Raw genomic sequence first — 23693 nt, 5'->3', positions numbered from 1 at the left:
ATCTTTAGACTAAGTTAAAAAAAAAACAGGACTTTTATTACAATTAATTATGCAGGAGCAAAAATAAGATATTGATATATATAAAATAAATATAAAATTAATAATGATATACAAACGACTTCAATTCACCTTTAGACTAAGTCAGAGTGGTGATACAACCGAAAATTTTAACTACTATTTACTATTTGGCAAGGTGTTAAATCAGCACCCAGTCTTGTTTCTACCAAGTCAGTATATGATATAATACCAGTGCATTTTTGTAGTGAAATCAAACTAACCGTTTGTTTATGATTTTTGTTAAAAGTTACACTGTCATTCTTCGCATCATGACCACAAAGTCCTAAAAAATATCCTACATCGTTGACTGAGTCTAACCTTAACCATATCTGTAGCTTATGTAATGGAAAGGAGAAATGCTTGCTGCTATATGCTGTATTGATGACATCAAGAAATTCGATCCTAAGTCTTGTAAATGTCCTCAAAAGACAACAACTCTGTAAAAATGTCAAATTACTTGTTATTGCAAAAAACTTAAAAAAATTACGAAGGTTGTAAGCTTTGCATAGATCAAGAGCTGTTTGCAATTCCTTTCTTTGTTCATTTGCTTTCGACAAAAGATGAAACCACTTCAACGCTTGAATTACGGTCAGACTGTTGCTCATGTTTAACAACACAAAATACGAGCGAAATTCAACTTCATCTTCAAATGACTGCTTTTGTAATCTGTCAATATCGTAGTATTCTAGTAAATTACATATGTAAGTATTCAATAATGTGTCATTCATTGCAGGATCAAAGTGATGTGCTTCTGCTTCCTTGAGAACGTAATTAATGTAAATATGGTACCGAACAATTTTCTCTAACATAGGCACAGCAATTGCTCCAGGCAACCTTTGGATAACTATGTCTTGTCTTACAGCTCTTAACCTATCTGTAATGAAATCCATTGTTACAATCAAATTTTCCTTGTGTTTTGCAATATCCAAAACATTCTCTATGGAAACAAATAAAAAAATTTCAGCAAAAACATCTGGTTTAAGACCATCCAGCCATTGCAATTAATCTTTCAGTCTAACCTTTGCAATTAACAGTTTCAGTCTTATGTCTGAAGTCCAGGCCTCAAAAAAACCTTAATTTTTCAGACCCTTGAATTTTGGGTGACGTGTGACCACAATACAAACATCTTTTAATCATTGATTTAAACAACAACCTTAAGAAGACAATTTTGAAATTTTCACTTCCCTGGAACTTTACAGTTAAAAAACCCTGAACTAAAAATGTAAATGTATAAAACATACGCAGGTTTACGCAATTAAAACATAAATGTTTTAATTGCGTAAACCTGGGTTCACATGGACAACAAAAATGTTATAGGACTTAGTACTAAAATGTATAATTGGCTTTAAATACGTTTTACTTTCATGTGAAGAGGTTATTTTAGTTCTAAGATGTAAAATATCTTGTCGTTTCATTTTACTTACTTTATGTGAAAAAATATTGATACATACATCCATCTCATCATATTGATTTTAAAAAGACATTTTGTTGTCAATGTGATGCAAGCCCAATAAACAAAGAAATCACAAGTATCTGTAAATGCATATGTATATGCTCCTAAATCCACAGAAATATATGTCAAATTACCTAACAAATGTTTCAATGTCATATTTAATCCACTGGGGGTTCTAATTTCCTCGGCTTTGATTGTTCTACCAGCAGCTGAACGAGAATATTCTTTTACGAAGAGGCTTTCCTTCCATTCAAAAGCTGTCACTCTTTTACAGTCTTTACGCAATGAAATTTCGTGTTGTGAACACATTGAATCACAAGTTCCAATGACCATTCTGATTTACTACAATATATAGGCTGATGTAATTATAATTCAACCTTTAACCTGGCTATGTATAAAATAATAAAAATATTGCTGCTACCAAATTGCACAATAAAAATTGCACAAATGCAAAGGATCATTATTTCAAGAGGAATTTAGGGATATTCAAAAGCACAATAAGGTTACACTACCACCACTATGAGAACACCAGATAACTTGTTTCTGTTCTAAGTAAAGTGTCAACCCACCCATTGACAATTTTGTGCAAATTCAAATTGTACTTGTTTAGTGACTATTATAACCTACTCCTTGCCATAATTAATCATTATGTTATAACCATGACTTGACTTAAAAGCTTGACAAAAACGGTTTTTAAAGAGCAAACATACATAATGCAACTCGTAGTTTTCGAATATTCTCTGAAAAGATATGCAATGAAGGACAACAATAAACAATAACTTGTAAATGAGTGACAGTAGTAACCCTTTCTTATTTTAAAATTAAAAAATTAAAAGATATAAAAAACTAAAAAATCTTGTTAAGGAGTTTTCAGGAAATACAAAAAAAATGGTTAATATAAAATCAAATAAAATGGTAAAAAAAAAGGCTGAGTATGTAGAAGAATAATTTCTTTTTTTAAGATTTAGTTCATTATTCTACAGGTGAGCACCTGTTTTGTTCTATATTCATGGGTTTATTTTCTAGAGCGATACGTTATTTGTAAAGCACGTGCTTTTCACAAACAGTTAACAAGATTTAGGCAATTGGTTCAACTATTCCTAAAAGTGATTTTCTGCATTGTGCTACACATACTCAAATCTTTTAGAATATCCTGGAGGTCCTAGCTGACAACTAATGTCCCACTAATAAAACAACTGTTATTGTAAATATTAAGCCTCAATTACATGTCATTTAAATTATATCTCACAAATGCATTTCCAAAATTCTATTTTAACAGTATTTTATGTAATATTCTCAAGAAACAAATATTCAATTTTAATACCAATTGAGAAGAGATAAAAAGAAGCCATGGTTTTATCCATCTCAAGCAATTTCACCAACTGCCAATCTTCACTATTAGCAAGAAGAACCTAAACTTTTCATAGTTATCTTCTCTTTTCGATGAGAATTGATCATGACGACGTCTATATGTCTTGCATGGACCACCTGAGTAGGCACAATGATAGCTGTAACTCTGACTGTCCAGACCATGGCCAAAGAAAGAACACAACAACAAGATTTTATTAAACTGTTTTTTTTTCTACCATTTCTTTAATTTCTGTTCATACTCTTGTATTGCACTAACAGTGGCTTTATTTGATAAGAATCTGCCTCAACTTTTAGAAATTGCAAAATGATTTAAATGTGTACTTGTCACGGTCGATAAAGCATCTTCCATGTTCATCTTTAGTTCTTGGTATGCTATTGAGAAACATTGCACCCAACATGGAATCTTGATATTTAGTCAATGTGTCACATACATAATGTCAAAGTTCACAATGGCCTTGTCACTCTTGCACATTGCTCTATGATAACAACAATATATAAAGATTTACTAAAAGACATAATTAACTTCAGGCGTTTTCAAAAAATAAGTCCTAATAAAAAAAAGTTTCTGCACAACTTAATATGTTATAATGAAGTTTGTGGATTTCGGGCAAGCGTAATCTTAGAGTCAGAAATAGAGTAAAAAAAATAGAGTAAAAAATAGAGTGAGAAATAAATGTAAAACTAATTTTCAGACACATTTCAGACTACAACTTGTTTCTATCCCATAAAGATGGAATGTATTTTTGATGTGTTAATACAGAACCATCTCCTTGATGGATGGGTGATAATGCACGTTGCATCTACATGTCTTATTGTAAAAATAAATCTTATTGTTTAACATTTTGAACTGAGAACCAATAATATACGTCTAGAGTCTTTCTTCTGAATTATCAGCCATGGGAATCTAAAATTAGAGCGACGGCAATTTTAATTTTTGTTGTGATGTATCATGACAGCACTACAACAGCAAAAGAAATTACCGTCACTAAAATGAAGTAGAAGGCAATTGTTTTACAAAATATTTTTGTTACGTCGTTATTTTGGTTAGTCTCGTTTTCAAGACAGGAATAGTTCTAATTCAATACTGTCTTTCCTTGACCATAGTGATAAAAAATGAGGTCTTGCGTCTTTGTTTTGTTTTCCAGTTTTGAAGCCAGGTGTTCCAAGTTTTTTCCAATATTGATGTGGAAATTTCAGAAAACAATTATTTCAACTTTTTTGGACAACTCTTTTGGTTTTAAATTAATTAACATGTAAATATTCTTATACAATTTATAAACTGGTTTGAGCGTTGTAAACTACGTTCTTAACGACAATCTCAGGCAGGATAACAGCTTGTCAGAAACAAGTAATGTTGCGTAATTATACTAACTTGGTTTTTTGCAAATGTAAAAAAATTTAAACGAATGAAGTAATTAACATCTTTGTGTCAAAAAAAAAGGCAAAAGAATAATAATTTCCTTTGTTCACTATTGGAAAGAAACTAGAAAAAGAGTCATAACTGCATTTGCAAAAAAGAACCTGGCATGTAAACAATTTTTTTGCTGTATTAATGTATAGCAATTGTAATTGGCATAATAGATAATTAATAATTAATTAAGATAATTTACAACATAATGCCATTTTTAAAATTTAACTCTTAGGTCAAATTATTGCACTGTTGATTCCTGCTGCTGACATTAGCATGCTGACATTGGCATGCTGACACATTCATTGTTATATATGTTAGTATACTATCTTAAACAAATATATTATAAGATTTAGAATATTTTGATTTTAGATTTAACCTTCATGGCTTCCATACATTGCACTTATTACTTCAAAGCCAACTAACTTGGAAAACATGGAAGTAACTGATGTCATCTCCTGGATAGGTAAGTAGGTGCCACCTTAAATTCGTAATTACGTTATTACATGAAAATAACTAGTCAAATAATTAACACAAATTTGAAAATTTTGCTTTAATTCTACATAGATTTCTCCTCCGTTAATTAATGGTTCGGGTTAAAAAAAACATTCATATATTTTACCAGATTTTATATTTTAAATGTACCTTTTGCAAAATGCCTTTCAAAAATATAATTATATGATATTGAGATCTCCGTTTTACAACATAACATAAAACAGAGAGATGGAGTGTTCTTTTCTTATTTCTAACAAATCAACAAAAGTCCTTACAAGCGATATTTTAAATATATCAAGCTAAAAATTCCACACCTTTAATCTTATCTTCTTCATTGTCATCTTCGTCATCCTTTTCTTTTTCGATCCCTAACATTTCCAAGATTTTTTTAGAGTGATCTACATATTCCCCAGTCAACGGGTACTCAACATCTTTTACTTTCGCTGCTAAACATAAAGGAGTTCTGTGAACATTTTTAATCAGAAAAGGGGAGAAGCATCATCAAGGCAGGATGGAAGGCAGCTGGTATCATAGATACTTTAAAAGAGGCTTGCCAACGAAACTGAAATTTGATTCGTTTAAACCCCTTTAGTGTATATGTTATATCAGAAAAATAATGATTGCCTATGCATACCCAATAGCTGTTGTTCTTTCTTTGCTTTAAATTCATTTAATTTTATAAAAAGGAATTTTTTAATGGCTGAAAATTTGCGTTATATAATGCCGTTTAAATATTTGCCTTTTTGAATTCTAAAATTGAAATTTAAAAATACCGCTTAATTTCATCCATCATAATTAATCCCGTTTTACTAAGTTGACTACTTATTTTCGTGTAATAAGGTAACAATTGCATGAAATATTAATGCATGAGGCTCAAATCCCAGTAGATTTTTAAGCAAGCTATGCTGGAGTATATAAGATACAATAAACCTTCAGTGATAATAATTAACACATCCAGAAATTTCTTGAATTTCGCATGTTTTTCAAAAATAACCAGTCTTGTCTTGCTAATATATTGTCAGAACGCATGCAGATAAAAACTATTAAAATAACTCTTCGCTTACTTTCTCTTCTCAAATAATAAAATTTCAATATCATCTCTTGCCAACTCATTAGCAGCAAACACTTTTTTGATTGGTGATCGTGCAACTTCTTTATAACCTCTTTTTTTGTAATACGGAATAACATCTGTTCGACACGATATAATATCCAGTTTCGAAACGTCTGCCAACGTTTCAGCATATTCAAGCTTTCTTGAAGCTACCCCTTGACGTTGGTGTGGTTTTGCAACAGTGATAGGACCAATTTTTACAGTATTATCTTCAACTTTTGCCTTTATACAACCAATTATTTCATTTTGGTCAACATAAACGTACATATGAGAAATCTCGTTTTTAATTTCCTCACTTTCCATTTGGTATGGCCATCTTCTCACTTTAGAAAACCTGATGCCTGTATTTCCAATCACAATATCATAAGCAGTATTAACAAGATTATAAATTATACCTAAGTCTGTTTTATAATTCGCTTGTCTCAACATCCTTGGACAAAAAGTGGACAAAATGTTACAAAAACAGGGGTTTTAATCCAACTTTGGCATGCAATCCAAAAACTTGATGAGAATTGTGTAGTTCATAAGAGTACTATGTTGAGAGCAATTGTACACTAAGTGATAAAAAACCCTACTTTATGCTACAGTTAAATAATAAATTAATTTAAAAATAACAATAAATATTCTCAAGAAATAAAAAAATTAACTGAACCTTCAAAACATTTACAAAGTAATCCCAACCATGTTTTTTGTGAAAAGTATTGTTTTCTGTCGTTTTGAACACCCGTCCATGAGAGGAGGAACTTGGAAGCTTCAATAATAGCAATTAAAAAAGCATCCTTAACCAAATTGATATAGACGTTTTGCATCTATTTAGAAATGGTATTACTGACTCAGTAATTATGGATAATTATATATTGTAATTATTGAGATTACACATTGTTCAGTTATTAAATATATGTCGATATGTAAGTAGACAACATTATATTGTACAGCACGCACTGACGATGATATGGAATATATCGAAAAGCTTTTGCTTGAAATTTTAAAATACCGTAAATGATCGATTAAGCCCATGGGGGGCTTATTTGTCAAAATGGGTTTTGGGGGAGGGGGCTTATTCGAGAGTGGGGGCTTAATCGATCATTCACAGTATTTGTTATGTCTAATAGATTTCACATACATAAAAAATTATACAAAAACGTTGGTTTTCCAAACTGTGGAAAAATCCACTTAGGCAGAAAAATAGGTTGCTTTAGGTGTTTGTCTAACGTCAGCAGTGCATATACCAAAAAAAATTGGGGAAATTTGTTTACCCGTTGTTTGGTATGTGTTGGGCTTACAACGCTGATGAGAAAAATGTGTAAGATCATTTGCTTTTGACAATCGTATAAGAAAATATCAGAGCGTAAAATTTTTTCTGATGTCAACAAAGACCCACCAAAATATGATTTTTTTTTTATAAATTTGTATACCCGTTAACTTTATCGCATAGACCTTGAAACCCTGATCAAGAAAGATATAGAATCGTGTACTTTTGACAAACAGTTAAAGATATATATTATGGTTAAAGGTTTTTTGATGACGTCATCAACCCATTCATTCTAAAACGGATTTAGGCACCCAGATTTAGGAAACTTGCCCATGCGGTAAAAAATGACTGATGTTACCACCTTATTTCCAAGTTAATTGGCCTTAAGTTATAAGTGGAATGCAATGGCTTCACCAATCTTTTTAACAGCATTGACGTCAGTTTAAATGCATTGACATCGCGCTGTAACGTGAAATAGATTAACAAATCGGACATAAGTTTTCGGCAACATCAAAGAAAATAATATCAACTTTGGTGGTCACATACTGACACAACTTCCGTATTAATATATAGACTAGTCAATAAGGCCCATGAAGAAACACACTTAGGCAGAAGGACAATAGAAAATAGGTTGTTTTGAATTTTTGCTAACGTCAGTAGTGCAGAGACAAAACGAAATTGACGCAATTTACTTACCCAAGATGGTCCCATGTGGTCCCTAGTTACCCACACAGTAAAAAATCATTGACGTCACCACCTCGTTTCCAAGTTATTTGGCCTCAAAGTTTTAACTGCATTGTAATGACTTCATAATCTTAGGCTTATTATTCTTACATCAGGTTTTCATAAATTACACAGCAATTTTATATAGATGATGTTTTATAGACTTTATTGAAAAAATTTATGAAAAATATAACCCACTTTGCAAAAGTCACAGACAGACAGACAGACAGACAGACAGACACAGACAGACAGACAGACAGACACAGACAGACAGACAGACAGACAGACAGACAGACAGACAGACAGACAGACAGACAGACAGACAGAAGCTCCGTATTATTATAGAGACAAATTGTGTACAAAACATTAGGGACGAAAGAAACACAACTTTGCCGTGTGTGTTTGTGTCAAAATTTGTACAAATAAGATTACATCTTCTTATTGGTTTAATTTTAACACAGGCATTTAGTGACAGAAATCAGCATTCTGTTTTTGTTTAACACTAATATTTGAACATACAAATCTTAAAACATTGGCTTTATTGTTCTAGGAGATTATGGAAAATAATAAAAATACAATTGCATATAAATAAGAATTTAAACCAGGAATTATCAAACTAATCAACAGCTCTATCAAAACTCTTTTACTAATCTTAGACTGTCATAACAAGCACTGCAGCAGGAATTTTTTACAGTGATCGCATAGGTGCAGAATATTCTAATTAAAGATATTTTGCAAATTGACATCTGGTTTACAAAATTATGTTGAAAAAAAAGACTTTTGTTGGATTTTCATCATCTGATTTGCAAAAATACTTGTTCTGAAAAAAAACGGACTTAACTAACATCAGCAAGTATTTTGTAATTCTTATCAAAAAAAAAAAGAAAAAAAGAAAAGTGTTTTTTTTTTAAATAAAAATCTGTTTTTTGTATTTAGGATATTAGGACATTAAATAGGTAACTTACTTATTTTTATGTGTTATTTTCATGTGTTTTGTAGCTAATTTTGTAACAATTGGAAAATTTTTTGGGACAGGTGAACTTACATCCATGTCAACATATCGGTGTCTAAAAAGACATTTTGTCTCGTAAGTATCTGTATATGCATTATGTCAACTTACCTAACAAATGTTTCAATGTCATATTTAATCCAATTGGGGTTCTAATCTCCTCAGCTTGGATTGTTCTACCTGAAGCTGAATGAGAATATGCTTTTACAAAGAGGCTTTCTTTTCATTCAAAAGCTGTCACTCTTTTACAGTCCTTTTGCAATGAACTTCCCTGTTGTGAAGAAAATTGAATCACAAGTTCCAATTACCATTCTGATTTACTACAATATAAAGGCTGATGTAATTAGAATTCAACCCTTAACCTGGCTATGTTTAAAATAATAAAAATATTCCTGCTACCAAATTTCACAATGAAAATTCCACAAATGCAAAGGATCATTATTTCAAGAGAAATTTAGGGATATTCAAAAGCACAATAAGAACTAGTGGCAAACAATGACTTGACTTAAAAGCTTGACAAAAACGTTTTTTTAAAGAGCAGACATACGTAATGCAACTCATACTTTTTCAATAATTCCTAGAAATATATGCAATGAAAGTCAAAATAAACAATGTAAATGACTGACAGTAGTCAGTTTTTTTTACAATTAAACAATTAAAAAATATCAAAAACTAAAAAATCTTGTTAAAGAATTGTCACTAAAATACAAAAAGAAGTGTTAATAAAAAATCAACCAAAATGGTAGAAATAGAAAGCTGAGAATGTAGATGATTAATTTACTTTTCCTGTCTCGTTCCCGAACTAGTCCAGGATATTGCTACGCTAAACTAATTTCAATCCTGGACAGGTGTAGGATTTTACTAGGACTACTTTGAACGGCCCACACGCCTGCTCGGAGCCTTTAAAACTAACAAGATTGATTATTTCTAACACTAGCATTTTACCTCTCATTGTTGCCTAATGGCTTTTGAATTCGGCTATAATAAACTATGAAAATTTTATTTTCAAAATCAAAACAAAGATGGCAATTGGATTTAGCGCTGGGTGCTCTTCTTTGCCTTTTAGCAGCAGTAATGCATCATTTGCCTGCTCTATTATTATATTAAACCTTAAAGAGGATAATGCTGAGATTATTTGGCCAGAGTGATAGTGAAGACAAAGATCTTTTGGGATTTTAGGATAGAATTTGTTAATGAAATTTCAACGGGTGATGATGAAGTGGCAGAACCTATTTCGAGGAAAGCTAAGAAGGAACTAAGTCCTCCTGGTTGAGACACGAGGAATGGAAATCTGGTGACAAGAGTTGCCTTGTTTTGCTGCAAATCCTGCAATAAATGTCGATATTCCTGAGGATGCCAATGAATTTTATTTTTACAAACTGTTTATCACCAATGAAATTATTCCTGAACCCTTATGCTGATGGCTTTCTTGAAAATGCTGGTGATGGTCTTCCTCCTTCTTCAGACCTGGCTAGATGGCATAACTACTAAAAAATTGTAAAGCTTCTTGGCATTGACTTATTACTTTAGCATAGTCAAAAAAGACTTACGGAAGTCTTACTGGTCTGCAAGCACTACTATTTTTTCTCAATTTTCAAGAACTGTCATGTCAAGAATGGAGTTTTATAACATCGTGGCTTTCCTGCATTGCTGTAACATGATGATTATCCAGCAAAGGGTGAAGCAGGTTACAACCCAAAGAAAATATTTAGAATTTTAGTGCCGCGTGGGAGAAGTGTGGACACCAAACCTTTAGTTTTCCATTGATAAAGGGTCTTTTCCATTCAAGGGAAATATTTCATTCAAGCTTTACAACCTTACAAAATCAGATAAATATGGGATTAAAACATACAAATTTTGTGATTCAGATAATGGCTATTGTATCAACTTTGATATTTGTTGCTCAAGTTGACGATGCTCCATCCATTTCTCAGTATGGTAAAACCTATGACCTAGTCATGCATCTTTTGCACAATCATTTTGGTAAATGTTTTATTCTGTACATGGATAATTTCATACATCTTCAGACTTCGTAATTGACGTCAGCACTCAGCAATTGCCAATGAGAATGCCGTGTTAACAAAGAACGTATTTAAATAAAATAACTGGTCGGCAAAAGCTTGCCACTGTGAAAAAATTTGAATTACAAAGGCTGATCTCCGTATTTATTTTTTTAACCTTTGTGTGCAACACAAAACAGGCAGTCGACCTCGTAAAGGCTTGCCTGTTCAAATAAAATCAGCAAAATTTAAAAAGAAAGGCGAGTCAATTACAATCACTGCTCACAACTGCCACCTTAGTTATACTGGGAAAAAGTATTGGCAAACCAAGGAAAAAATCGTGAGTCCAGATAGCATACGATGTACAATAAATATATGAGTGGTGTTGACAGCAACGATCAGCTGCTACAGTTTTCAGCATTTTCATTTCAAAGCCTCAAATAGTTAAAAAAGTCTTTTTCGCCTGATTAACGTAGCCATGGTGAATGCATTCTTCCTATATGGTGAATGGAGAATGGCAAGTAATGATAATGCAATTAGGAAATCAATTTCACAACACACTTTCGAATAAATGTGATACGTAAATTAGTGTAGAAATTACTTATGCTCTTACTCCACCTTGTGCTCCTGTCAATTTTAATTCTAATTCTTTAGAAATACACAGACTTTATGGTACACATTTCACCAGAGAAATATCTCAAGAAGGAAAAAAACCCGAGTTAGTCGATCATGTTGTGTAGGTGTTCCTGCCGAAAGGGAAATGGATCGGCGAAATAATACTCATAGAGAAAACAACCTGGAGGAAAATCATATTATGAGCGTGACAAATGCATTACTCCACTCTGTGCAGAACCCTGGTTTTATGCTTTATCATAATTATAAAGATTTCATTGGTAAATATATCCAAATGATGTCCGAATAGAGAACTGAGAAACTTTGCAAGGTTTACCGAGAAAATTTTAGTATACATTTTATGATATATATATATCTTGAAAGTATGTTTTATTTGATAAGAAGTTCCTCTTACATTCCTAATATTTGCTGGTCTATAACACCACTAAGTATAGGTTCTGGTGGAATAAGTACAATGTAAGCGTGGCTAATAGACAAACTGCCAACTTTCCTTTTTTCAATTTCCTTTCAATTCTTACTCAATTGTCTATTACTGGAGTCGACCTGGGACTTAGATAATGCTTTATTTGGGCAATTTGTTCAACTTTTGCTCAAAGTGGTCCCAAACATTGTGCTAACATACGCAACTTTTTTGGAATCTCCTGAAGGTTCTAGCTGACAACTAATGTCCCACTAATAAAACAACTGTTATTGTAAATATTAAGCTTCAATTACATGTCATGGAAATCATATCTCACAAATGCATTTCCAAAATTCTATTTTAACACTATTATATGTAATATTGTTACGAAACAAATATTCAACTTCGATACCAATTGAGAAGAGATAAAAAGAAGCCATAGTTTTATCCATTTCCAGCAATTTCACTAACTGCCAATCTTCACTATTAGCAAGAAAGGAACTGAACTTTTCATAGTTATTTCTTTTTAATAACAAGTGATCACCACAATGTTTATATGTCTCGCACGGGCCACGTGAGTAGGCACAATGATAGCTAAAACTCTGACTGTCCAGACTGTGGCCAAACAATGAACACAACAACAAGATTTTATTAAACTGTTTTTTTTCTAACATTTCTTTCTTCAATTTCTGTTCATACTCTTGTATTGCCCCAACTAGTGGCTTTATTTGATAAAAATCTGCCTCAACTTTTAGTAAGTCCATGCTTTTAAAATCAGTGGGAAGAACGAGTTTACCACACCTTAGAAATTGCAAAATATATTTAAATGTGTGCTTGTCACGGTCGATAAAGTATCTTCCATGTTCATCTTTAGTTGTTGGTATGTCATGGAGAAACATTGCACCCAACATGGAATCTTGGTATTTAGTCAATGTACTTATAGTTGTTACATACTCTTCACCACCTACGTTTAACTTCACAATGTCAGATTTCACAATGACCTTGTCACTCTTACACATTGCTCTATGATAACAACAATATAAAAAGATATCACTAAAAGACATAATTAACTTTGGGCGTTTTCAAAAAAATAAATGTAAAAAAAAAGTTCCTGCACAACTTAACCCTTGGAGTTCAAGTACCTTAAGAAGTCAACTTTTACCTTGATACACTAATAGTGCCTTTATGACGTGCATTGAAAAAGAAATCTGTGATGACATCATCAATGGAAGATATTTTTGATTGCCATATGGCAACTTTGTGACTCATGGGTAGGAGAATACAGAAAAATACTAAATATTGTTAGAAAGGTGAAACATGTGATAATGTGTAAGCTTAGAGTCAGAAATAGAGTTCACAATGTTCAGACTACAACTTGTTTCTATCCCATAAAGAAGGAATATACTTTAATGTGTTAATATACACACAACCATTGTTGGATGTGTTATAATACATGTTGCGTCTACATGTCTTATTATAAAAATAGAACTTATTGTTTAACACTTTGAACTTAGAACTAACAAAACACTTCTGGAGCCATCCTTCTGTTATTATGTATGTAAAACTAGCCATTAGCCCAATGAAAATCCACAAGAATTTGCCTGTTTAAAAACTATTAAAATAACTGTTTCCTTACTTTCTCTTCTCAAATATTATAATTTCAATATCATCTCTTGCCAACTCATTAGAAGCAAACATTTTTGTGATTGGTGATCGTGCAACTTCTTTATAACCTCTTTTTTTGTAATACGGAATAACGTCTGTTCGGCACGATATAATATCCAGTTTCGAAATGTCTGCTAAAGTTTCAGCATATTCAAGCATTCTTGAAGCTACTCCTTGACGCTGGTGTGGTTCTGCAACAGCAACAGGACCAATTTTCACAGTATTATCTTTAACTTCTGCCTTTATACAACCAATTATTTCATTTTGGTCAACATAAACATACATATCAGATATCTCCTTTTCAATTTTCTCACTTTCTATTTTGTATGGCCATCTTCTCACTTTGGAAAAGCTTATACCTGTATTTCCAAGCTCAATCTCATAAGCAGTATTAACAAGATTATAAATTTTACTTAAGTCTGTGTTATAATTTGCTTGTCTCAACATCCTTATCATCTAAAACCTGAAGTCAAAAGTGGAAAAAATGTTAAAAAACCCAGGGTTTTCAATCCAACTAAGCCTGCAACCTACAGAAAAAAAAATAGCTGACACACAAATTAAACATATCTTAAAGGCACAGTATTTTATGAAGGAATATTTGAGAAAGGTCATTTTGATTCACTAAACTCTAAATTCCCAGGTACTAAATCCTTATTTTTACTTTTCGGAATAAGTGTTTTCTCAGGGTTGGATGCATATATTTAATAGGGTAATTATTTGAGGAAGACCTTAATCAATGCAATGGGGTACTTTATAGTTCACTAAAAATAGTATAATTGTATTATAATAAACAAAAATTTCTGATGTCTGCAAATAGGCATTGTGTGGTCTATTTATGGTTCAATAAACAAATACAGTTTAGAAATGTGCTTGATACATAATATAAAAATACCTTATATATACATGTGCACGTCTTTAAATACAAAAAATATCAGAAAAAAAAAGAATTGTGCATTGGTTTCCATTTGAATGCAGCAACTATGATTTAAAGTACAAGTTAACAACATGTTTAAATAAGCACAATGTAAAGTCTTTGTCAGCAAAAATTCAAATTCTATGAGTGAAATAATGCAAAAATGGGTTTTAAGTGAGAAGTACACACCTTATAAAATATGTTAAGGTGTCCAAAGTTGTTAGGCAAACCCATTCTGACAAAGAAGACATAAATTTGATAACTTAGTTTCCAGTACTTTTGGCACTGGAACTTGCTTTGTATTTGAGCGTTTTTTTCTTTATTGCAACAAAATGAAAAAGAAAAAAAAGAATGTTTTCAAAACAAACTGCATTGATTTGACTTTTTTTTTTTTTTACTTTATGATAACAAAGACTTCCTAGGGAATTTTTTAATCAATCAATCATACTTAAAGATTTTACAGTATCCCTATACAGGTTACACTAATTTGGAATAACTATCAGATTCTGTACTTGGTTTAGCTCTGAACATTAACTCTTTAAATTTTGGCTGGAGTTGAAACACTTCTCTCAAACGTGATCTAAATTCTTTACTACGATAACTGTACAAAATTGGATTCAAGCAAGAATTGGAATATCGCAACAGTACAGTCACTTGGAACAATGGGGAGTTCATTTCCAAGTAGTTTCTATTAATAAACTGAAACAACATGTAAACAAGTTCATTTGGAATAATGCAAACAAAAAAAGCAACAACTACCAATTGCATAGTTGCAATTGTTGCTTGTTTTTTCTTTAGTAGTTGAATTCCTGATTGGTTTAAACTGTGTGCACTGCTGTGTGTTAAAACAGAAAAGATATCTTTTTCCATCTGTCTTAAGCGTTTGCGTATTTGATAGAAAGAAACAATGAATATGACAAATGGAATGAAACACTGCAGAAAAAATGATAAGAAATGAAATACCAGTGTTAGAACAGGATGATAGCCATATGCACAAAAATTCCCTGATGTCGAATTTCCTTTATTGTAGTAAATTCCATACCATGTTGGCACCTGATTAAATGCACCAAGAAAAAACAAAGCAGCTATTGTAAGTAAATAAAACTTTACAGGTTTCGAATTCAAGGTAGAGAAAGGATAAAGTATAGCCTTCCTCCTCTCTAAGCAAATCATAACTAGCAAATAAACTGATACTTCAAGCAACCAAAAGGGTAAAAACCCTCCAATTAGTAATTTACACATCAACGTTCCTTTACTTCCAGAAGGAGGGTCATATATATCGGTGCGAAGAACATAATCAGGCAAAACAAATAACGACACCAAAAAATCAACACTTGCAAGCGCAAAAATGTAGATATTGAAGGGAGATGTACGGGATACTTTTTTGCTTTTTGTTACGACAAGAAGAACTGTCAAGTTTCCAATCACACCAATCAAGCATACAACACTGCACCAAATTAATTCCCATATCCTCAAGGTGAAATGGCTGTATTTATCCGACATTATGTTTATTTTCTAAAGCAAATTCATAACATAAAAGTAAAAAATGTTAACCATTTAGAGCAACACATTTCAATTGGAAACAACCAGTGCAGCCTACAGGAAATTAGAAAAAACTATAATTCAGAAAATGGTTTATAACGGTGATAACTAGTACATGCACTTTTACTTAAAATATCTTTGTTTACATTTCTTTCATATAAAGCATGGTGCTACAATAAAATTAATAAAAGCTATGTACACATAACTTAATACTTTGTCAGGTAATCTTTTCACTGGATTCACTTTTGGTAACAGTTTTGTCTACTTGGCTGTTACTAGATAGAGGTTGAACTTTCTGCTGTTCTAACCAATTACTGGAATTTATATCTTGCTTCAGCAGTGTCATCATTGTCATTAAAGATTTTAAACTTTCATTTTCAGTTTCGTTTGAACTACTCTTATTATGCTCAACTGAAATTTCTTTTGTTTCGTCAGAATGATATAAATTGTCCCCATTTAACGCACTCCTGTAATCTTTGGCCAGCTGCGGATTTTCACTTTCCCATTTTTCAGCAGTATTAACAGCCAGCCAGTCGCTTTGTTTCACCTGTTCCATAAAGTTACTCACAAGTACATTCAAATCACTGACATGTCCAGTTTCTTTTTCCGTAAGATTTTCAGTCATGTTGTTTAAAACTAACAAAAAGCATTTTCAAGTTTAATTCATTCACAGGTGATCTTTTATTTATGGTTAATTGCTGTATTTGTACAACTAATAAAAAACGACCCAATTGCAATCATTTGTTTCAGAAGAAGATAGTAAGTTTACATAATGTTTAAACACTTTTTTTTTATTGCAACAGATCTTTACGTTATGTATAAAAACTTTTTACAAAAATGTTTGACAATATTGAACATGCAAAATAAATATAAAAATGTTGTCAAACAAAATAAGGATATCCCTCTAGTGCAGTAAATAACCATAAATGAAGCATCACATGTAATTTGTTTTACATAATATAAAGCTTGTACATTTAGTAGGCTGAATAAATTTGATAAACTGCTGTTTTAAAAATCTCAAATGTGTTTTGCACTACAGTTGCACACAAAAATTAAAAAAAGGACAACATCTTTAATGACCTAAATAATTACAAACATTACGAATTAAAAAACCTAACAAATTATTTTCATTTTTAAAATCCCTGTTAGATCATTAAAATGTATTGTGAACATCGCAATTTTTTCCCATTGTGAAGATTATGATAGCATTGGGGATCATCAGTGTCACGCATGATGTGTTATAATTCTTGAAACTTACACATTGCTGGGATTTATCTATTAAGTATTACAGCCGTTTCAGGGCAAACTTGACTCTAATAAGTGGAAAATAATTCATAATATAAATTTGGCCTAAGATAAATAGATAGATAGATGTGCATATTTTACATGGCTAGCCTCACAAATATCAAGGGATATACCCTGTCTATTATTTCCAGGCCATGGCTTAGATGGAGAGTCCTAGAGTATTTAATGCTCATTTGAGCTACGCTGACCAATTAGGGCACGCGCTCTACTAGATAACCCTCGGCAACATCCAACGACCCACCCAGTATCTTCCCAATTTCCCTCACATGGATTGGGTTAACTCGGGCCTATGGTAACATCCACTCGCCCATGTTGAATCGTCGTCAAGAGGAAAATCTAAAATTATATTGGAAGTATGTTTATTTATTAATAGACACATAATTTTGTGATCAAAGTGTGATCTCTTTATAACACATACTCGGTATCATACTATCTGTTATTACCAATGAATGTTTTCGATTCGGTGTCCTTACTCTCGAATGTGTCAATCATGTCACAAAACGTATGGGGACCAACCTGAAAAAAATTGTCAACGATCTAAACTCACACCTAAACTCACCCAACATTTTTCTTTTCACCAATTAAAGTCTCTTTAATTTTTTTTGTTTTCAGTCATATTTACTTATATAATCTATACATGCGTATAGATTTTTTACAGAAAGAAGAATATTTGAATAAGGTTCATTATCATTCTGAAAATTAAACCTGCAAGTAGTGTGCGTGTTTGTTAAAGTGATCGTTAGTATAATGATTTTAGTGAAGCCAGGCGGCAAGTTGTTTGTTGTTGGAAATTTGTAAAGCTCTTTTTCTCTATGTTCATTTATCCGCGAAGTAGTGCTTACATTTTGAATTTCTTTTACATAACTAGGTAACTTCTGCCTAAAAGGGTTGGTTTAAAATCAAGCTGAATAATATATACTGATGGGTTTTAAAAAATATAAGTTACAAAAAGTAAGGTAAAATGACTTAGAATTAAAAAAAAGAAAAATCGAAAAGCCATTTAGATACATCATCATCATCATCATCATCATTCTCGGCTTAACGTCCGTTTTCCATGCTAGCATGGGTTGGATGGGGTATATTAATGACCCTCTTCCAATCTGATCTAGACTGTGTTAGATCTAAACTCAACTTTCTCTGTATCAAGTCTGTCCTTATAACCTCCTGCCAAGTCTTTCTCGGTCTGCCTCTGGCCTTTGCCCCAGGAACTATTAAGTCTCTACACTTTCTTACCCAATTATCTTCTTAGCTCATCTGAACTATACTATTGCTATCTTGAATACCTCATTGCGCTGGTCTTCCCTTCTTAACACATTTGCAAATCTGTTTCTCTCTGCTTCTGATTTTGCCTTATACACTGCTGTACGAGCACGACGCTTAGCTTCTAAATAAATATTTTTACTACCACCTGACTTCCACTCTTTCCAAAGCATCACTCCTGAATAAGATAATCGAAAAAGATGGGGAACAAATTCAGTGGTTTTGTTAAAGAAACTTCAAACGTGAAAGAAGTGGTCCAATTTTCTCCACCTTATAAATCCTTGCATTATCCATTTTAATACAAAAAAGTTATATCAACCTACAGAAAATGCTGAGATCTTTCCTACGATTTCCCTATGGCTCACTTCTCTTCTTAATAAAAAACTTCTCTTCTTAGTCAAAAAACTTCTCTTCTCAGTTAAAACACTTCTCTTCTTTCCTCTGAAATCTTCTCTTCCATTCGAAACCCTTCTCTTCCAAAGTGAGAAACACTTTTCTTCCATGAACTCAAAAAATTCCCAGACCAAATTCCGGTCCGGAATATTGATTGAATAAATGACCGACTGTTTTCCGTAAATTGAGCACGTGTTAGCCAAGTATGCTTCTTGCGAACGAGGGTGCTGATAAGCCGCATACGGCGTGAAAAGTGCAGGCGTTTTCGGACAAGTTCGGGGTTTTGAAAAAAATTCAAGTATTCACCAGAAAAAACCCGCATAGGCCCGAACAATACCCGAAAAAGGAAAAAAAAAGAGACAATAATGTGATTCAAAAAAACTATAAAAATTAAAATAAACTTACTGTGGTAGCGAAGTTCTTAAAAGAACTGTTTTTGATGGTTTTTGATAAAGTTTACTTTATAAATAACTTATATATAAACTTTATTAACTCCTTTCTCTTCAAGCGCCTTCTTCCCAACTATCGTCCGCATGGTTTGTTACAAGGAATTGCATTTCGGGAATGTTCCGGGCGAGTTCGGGAAAGAGCGGGCGGTTTCGGGGGACAACTGCCAATTTTATTCTAAAATTCGCCCAAACTTGCCCGTATATATACAGGCGTTTGCGCCTTATCGGCACCCTCTTTCTTGCGAAAAGGAAGAAAAATTATAAAGACCATGGGTGTAAAATTGCGGACCAGATTTTTAAAATTACTTGTGAAGAGAAAGTTTGGGCCCACATGCAGAAAGTGTTAAGTGCAGAAGAGAAGTGTCGCAGAAGAGAAGTGTGAGAATACAGAAGAGAACTGTTTGGATCATAGAAGAGAGGTGTTTTTAAATTGAAAGAAACGTGAGCCATAGGGGCCACCGTACTTTCCAAATATTATTAAATTTAAATATATTAAATTATTATTAAGAAAATATCGTGATTTAAAAAGCATGCTCACTTCCCTTACAGTATCCTTAAAACACATTTCGGTCCATGATCCGCCATTACAGATTAATGTCAGAGCAGGAAGCAAATACGATATATTTCAAGTGGGATCGTCACAAGTGGGGGCCAGCATAGCCAAGGAGTCAAATTATTTAGTTCACTTTCTCAAACCCCAAGACATCTTGGCCGCTGAGCCGTTATTACAAACAAAATGCCTTTGGAACGAGGTTGCCTCAAATCTTAGCGTTTTTAATGTTTTTAATTATAAGATCACGTGGTTGCTCACCTACGCCCTGAAAACCACGGTTTGTGGGTTCAAGTTTCTATACGCCATGCGATTTGTTCCCTTTTATGTTCCGGAGTCGTGTGTTTTCACTGTTTTCTCGACTGAGTCCTTCCTGTGGTTCTCTCACAACACCTGACTTCTACTTTTATTTTATTTTTATCTAGTTTTTAATCCATGTATAATATTGTGCTTGCAGCTTTATTTATAATAAAAATCTATCTAGCTATTTAAAAAATAGAAAACAGGTTGATTTATTTTAATAACTTAGATTATTACTGAATTTTATACCACACAGTTAGTGCTGCAAAAAGAGGCAGAAATGCAAAATCCTGCCTGATGTTTCTTCAACTAATATTTTACTTTAACTGACGTTTTGCTCTTTGATAAAACGTTTAAATGCTGTTGCTAACCCTTTGTGGTATATTGACATGGGTAAGGTGTTGGAATCGAAGAAAACTTAAATTACTGACTTTTATAGAGAGGCAAGAGAGGACATATTGTTGATGTTGGTTTAAGGGGTTCCTGTTGCAAGCTACATATACCATACATTTTGTGTTGTGAGGAATAAAGTAATGGTTAAAAAGGAACACTATTCTATCATTATCAGTGCACTTTGGCAAGAAGAAATAAAAATTACAGCTAGCTATAGAAAGACTTAAAGGAAGTTTTTTTACAGTAAGGTATAGCTTAGCTAGCTAGCTATATATGGACCTGCAAGTTTGACATGGATTAACGTAGAAGAGCATTTAATAAAGGATTTATTTGCAAAGTATAGCTAACTAGTTATATAAAAAAAGCACAGATGAAATCGATTGAAAATAAAATACACACTTCAATGATATAATGACTGGCTTTGACTTTTCGTTAGAAATTATTGTATATAAATATTACATAACTAGCTAGGAAAGGATATATATATATAATAGCATGTTACACTGTATTACTGTGTTCTTAATTTTGGTAAAATGCAGGAATAAATTTGGGCAATATTATTTTATTTTATTTTTTACAACGATAGAAACTTTGTATTTTACAGATTAAAATTATTCCAATGCAAAATTGAGGTGAAGCAATTCTTAAGGCTAAGTTGGTGTTTAAACTGCACTGTTTGATGTTTCTTGAAGTTGAGTGATATTAGAAATGAGTTTTTATGATCCTATTTTTAGCATCTTGGCACTTGACCACCTATATATCTGATTACTCTATGAATAAGACTACGATATATATGAGTGACCCAGTGTGACCCATAGCTAACAAAAACTACGAGACAGATACAGCCAGCTTTTTGACAATTTTTAATTTGGTTTATAAAAAATGTAGGTAGCTTCGCCCTGGTTAGTTAAATAAAGTTTCCTAGCAAACACAAAATAAGAAATTTTGGAATTGTTTTTTAATATTATAGCTAGCTAGCTAGGTATCTTTTTAATGGGCATGAAACTATTAGTTTAGAAAAAAAACCCCATTGTTTTCTTTTACTTGTGTTTAATGAGCTACATTATTTTGGCTATACTAGTAGCTATATAAATCTTGAAAGACATGCTAGCAATTCATCATCAAGAAGAATCAGTTTGCATAATTTGGACATGTGACAAATCTGATTTCCTGATTTTGTCGAATTTTACCCGAAAATCAAAAAAAAACGGATTTTTGGGCAATTTTTGGCAATTTCTTATGCGATCCATGTAAAAACCGGAAATATGTTAAATAATTTTTATTTAGCTTTCAGAAACTTAAAACTGAATGTAAAAATTCGCTCTAGAACAAAATTAATTAAATTTTAAGCAGATAGTGGCATTCTTAACAAATTTCAAGCTTCTGGTGACTGATATTTTTTGTTTTAATAATGAGCGCACGCAAACTAAAATGTTAAATTCTATGTTAAAAAATAAAGTACTATTTTTCTATAACAACTTTGGAATTTTGGAATCATGGTTGCGTAGACTATCCATTCTGAACAAAGTGTTTTTGTGATTTTTTCTTAGGAATGTGTGAAAAGCCATTAAATATCGTAATGTCTTAACTAGGTTACATATGGTCTAACTAGGCTACAATGAGTCGCCTAAATAGGTGGTATGCCCTAATAATTAGCCTACTGTTGCCTAATTAAGTGTTTACCCTGACTGTGAAAGGTTAGGGGGTAGCCACAAGCAACATTTTTCACATCTAACACTGGTTTATTGCTTATATTTATCTTATTGAGTGCACAATTCTCATTTAAAATAATGATATTTACCGATTTATGAAGTCTTGTGAAAGGTCATTTCCAAAGACCAATTTCTTTCAGAAAAAAAGTGGCAGCCACAAACCACTGGTTTTATTTGATAAAACAGGCTATCAGCTTTCAGGAAAAACATGTCTTAAAGTATGACTTTGCGTTGGAAGGCAAATATCTTCATTTTCCACCAACATATAAAATTTTATGATCAAAACATTGCTATTCTTTCTCTCTCCTCCCAACAAAAGTGAAAGTGATCGGGTAGTCGATTCTAGAGTTTTTGTATAGTGCAAGGCCTGCTCTACTAAAATAAAATCTTTTTAATAGATGATCTCTACCGCAGAGGCTCAAAAAACATTTGTTTTTAAGGGAAATTTGAAGCACGTGCGATGGTGGCCATTATGAATCGCTTGCGGCAGAAAATTTTATAACAAATAATGGCGCATGCGCACACTTTTTTCCTGACGTAAATGACCGTGACGTCACAGAAAATGTGCTAACGCAAGCAAAAATTTATTGCTTTCATTTTGTTCCTTTTATGACGTACTATAAGTGTGCCAAGTTTGATTCAATTTGCACTACCCTATGAAAAGTTATTGAGGGGGTGGAATCCGCCCCCGGACATAGTATGTTCGAAAAACCCCAGACCGGATAGGGTTAAGAAAAAGAAAAAAACTGTCTTACTTACTGTTTGGAGATTGCCATTTGTCCGGCGATATATTTAAAAAGTGATGTATGGATAGCAAAAAAGTGGAAATCAAGAACTTTCCTCACAGGGCGCAGAGATTGAAAAAAGTGTACACGTTATTAGGAGGTATCAAGGTGTGTGGATAATGTTGAGTTGATTTTTTCCTTCCTTTCTTCAATATACCATATAGTCATAGGACAAAATGACAGCAGGAAACAACGATATAGCCACAGAAGTTAATGTTAACGTCACAAATAAGAGAGAGAGCGCAGCTGCAACGAAGGCCATGTCATACAACAATAGAAAAAACATACGCTGAAAGGCTTAGCATAAAATTCAAGGATTATTTTGCTAGAGGATGTTAAGCACTGCTCAAGAATATAACATTGAATTTAGATACATTTAAAAAAACTCTGGTTATTTTGCAACCAAATATTCTTTAATTAATAGTCCATTTAATTTGCGCCATTTCACGCCCTTTGGCGCTGCAATCACACATCCCAGGGATAAACAATATATAGATAGTTCTTCACAATCAAC

At 32.6% G+C, this 23693-nt stretch overlaps 1 protein-coding gene across 4 annotated transcripts; it reads right to left on the bottom strand.

Moving 5' to 3' along the window:
- Positions 1-75: 75 nt before the first annotated feature.
- LOC130645287 (uncharacterized) lies at positions 76-22752 on the bottom strand. Of its 4 annotated transcripts, XM_057451229.1 has the most exons (5): positions 5849-12237; positions 5099-5230; positions 2835-3357; positions 1645-1852; positions 76-994 (listed from the first exon to the last, which is right to left on the bottom strand). In XM_057451229.1, the coding sequence occupies exons 4-5, from the start codon at positions 1841-1843 to the stop codon at positions 168-170; spliced, it is 1026 nt and encodes a 341-aa protein (XP_057307212.1). In that variant the 5' UTR covers positions 1844-1852; positions 2835-3357; positions 5099-5230; positions 5849-12237; the 3' UTR covers positions 76-167. The 4 variants fall into 4 exon arrangements, with proteins under 4 accessions (XP_057307212.1, XP_057307213.1, XP_057307211.1 ...); XM_057451230.1 differs by lacking the exons at positions 5099-5230; positions 5849-12237 and adding an exon at positions 22484-22738; XM_057451228.1 differs by lacking the exons at positions 76-994; positions 1645-1852 and adding an exon at positions 13549-14968 and having other exon boundaries at positions 2298-3357; positions 5849-12935.
- Between the last annotated feature and the right edge of the window lie 941 nt (positions 22753-23693).

Source organism: Hydractinia symbiolongicarpus, chromosome 5 (genome assembly GCF_029227915.1).
Source record: "Hydractinia symbiolongicarpus strain clone_291-10 chromosome 5, HSymV2.1, whole genome shotgun sequence".
NCBI lineage: Eukaryota > Metazoa > Cnidaria > Hydrozoa > Anthoathecata > Hydractiniidae > Hydractinia > Hydractinia symbiolongicarpus.
Note: the sequence above shows the minus strand (reverse complement) of the source record. Positions and strands in the feature narration are given on the sequence as shown.

Bases quoted from the DNA above. Each gene is read 5' to 3' on its own strand.
- LOC130645287 (XM_057451228.1), bottom strand. From the start codon at position 14,033: ATGATAAGGATGTTGAGACAAGCAAATTATAACACAGACTTAAGTAAA. The intron at 12,936-13,548 runs GTAAGGAAACAG...TTGTTATCATAG, and splicing joins ATAATATTTGAGAAGAGAAA to AGCAATGTGTAAGAGTGACA.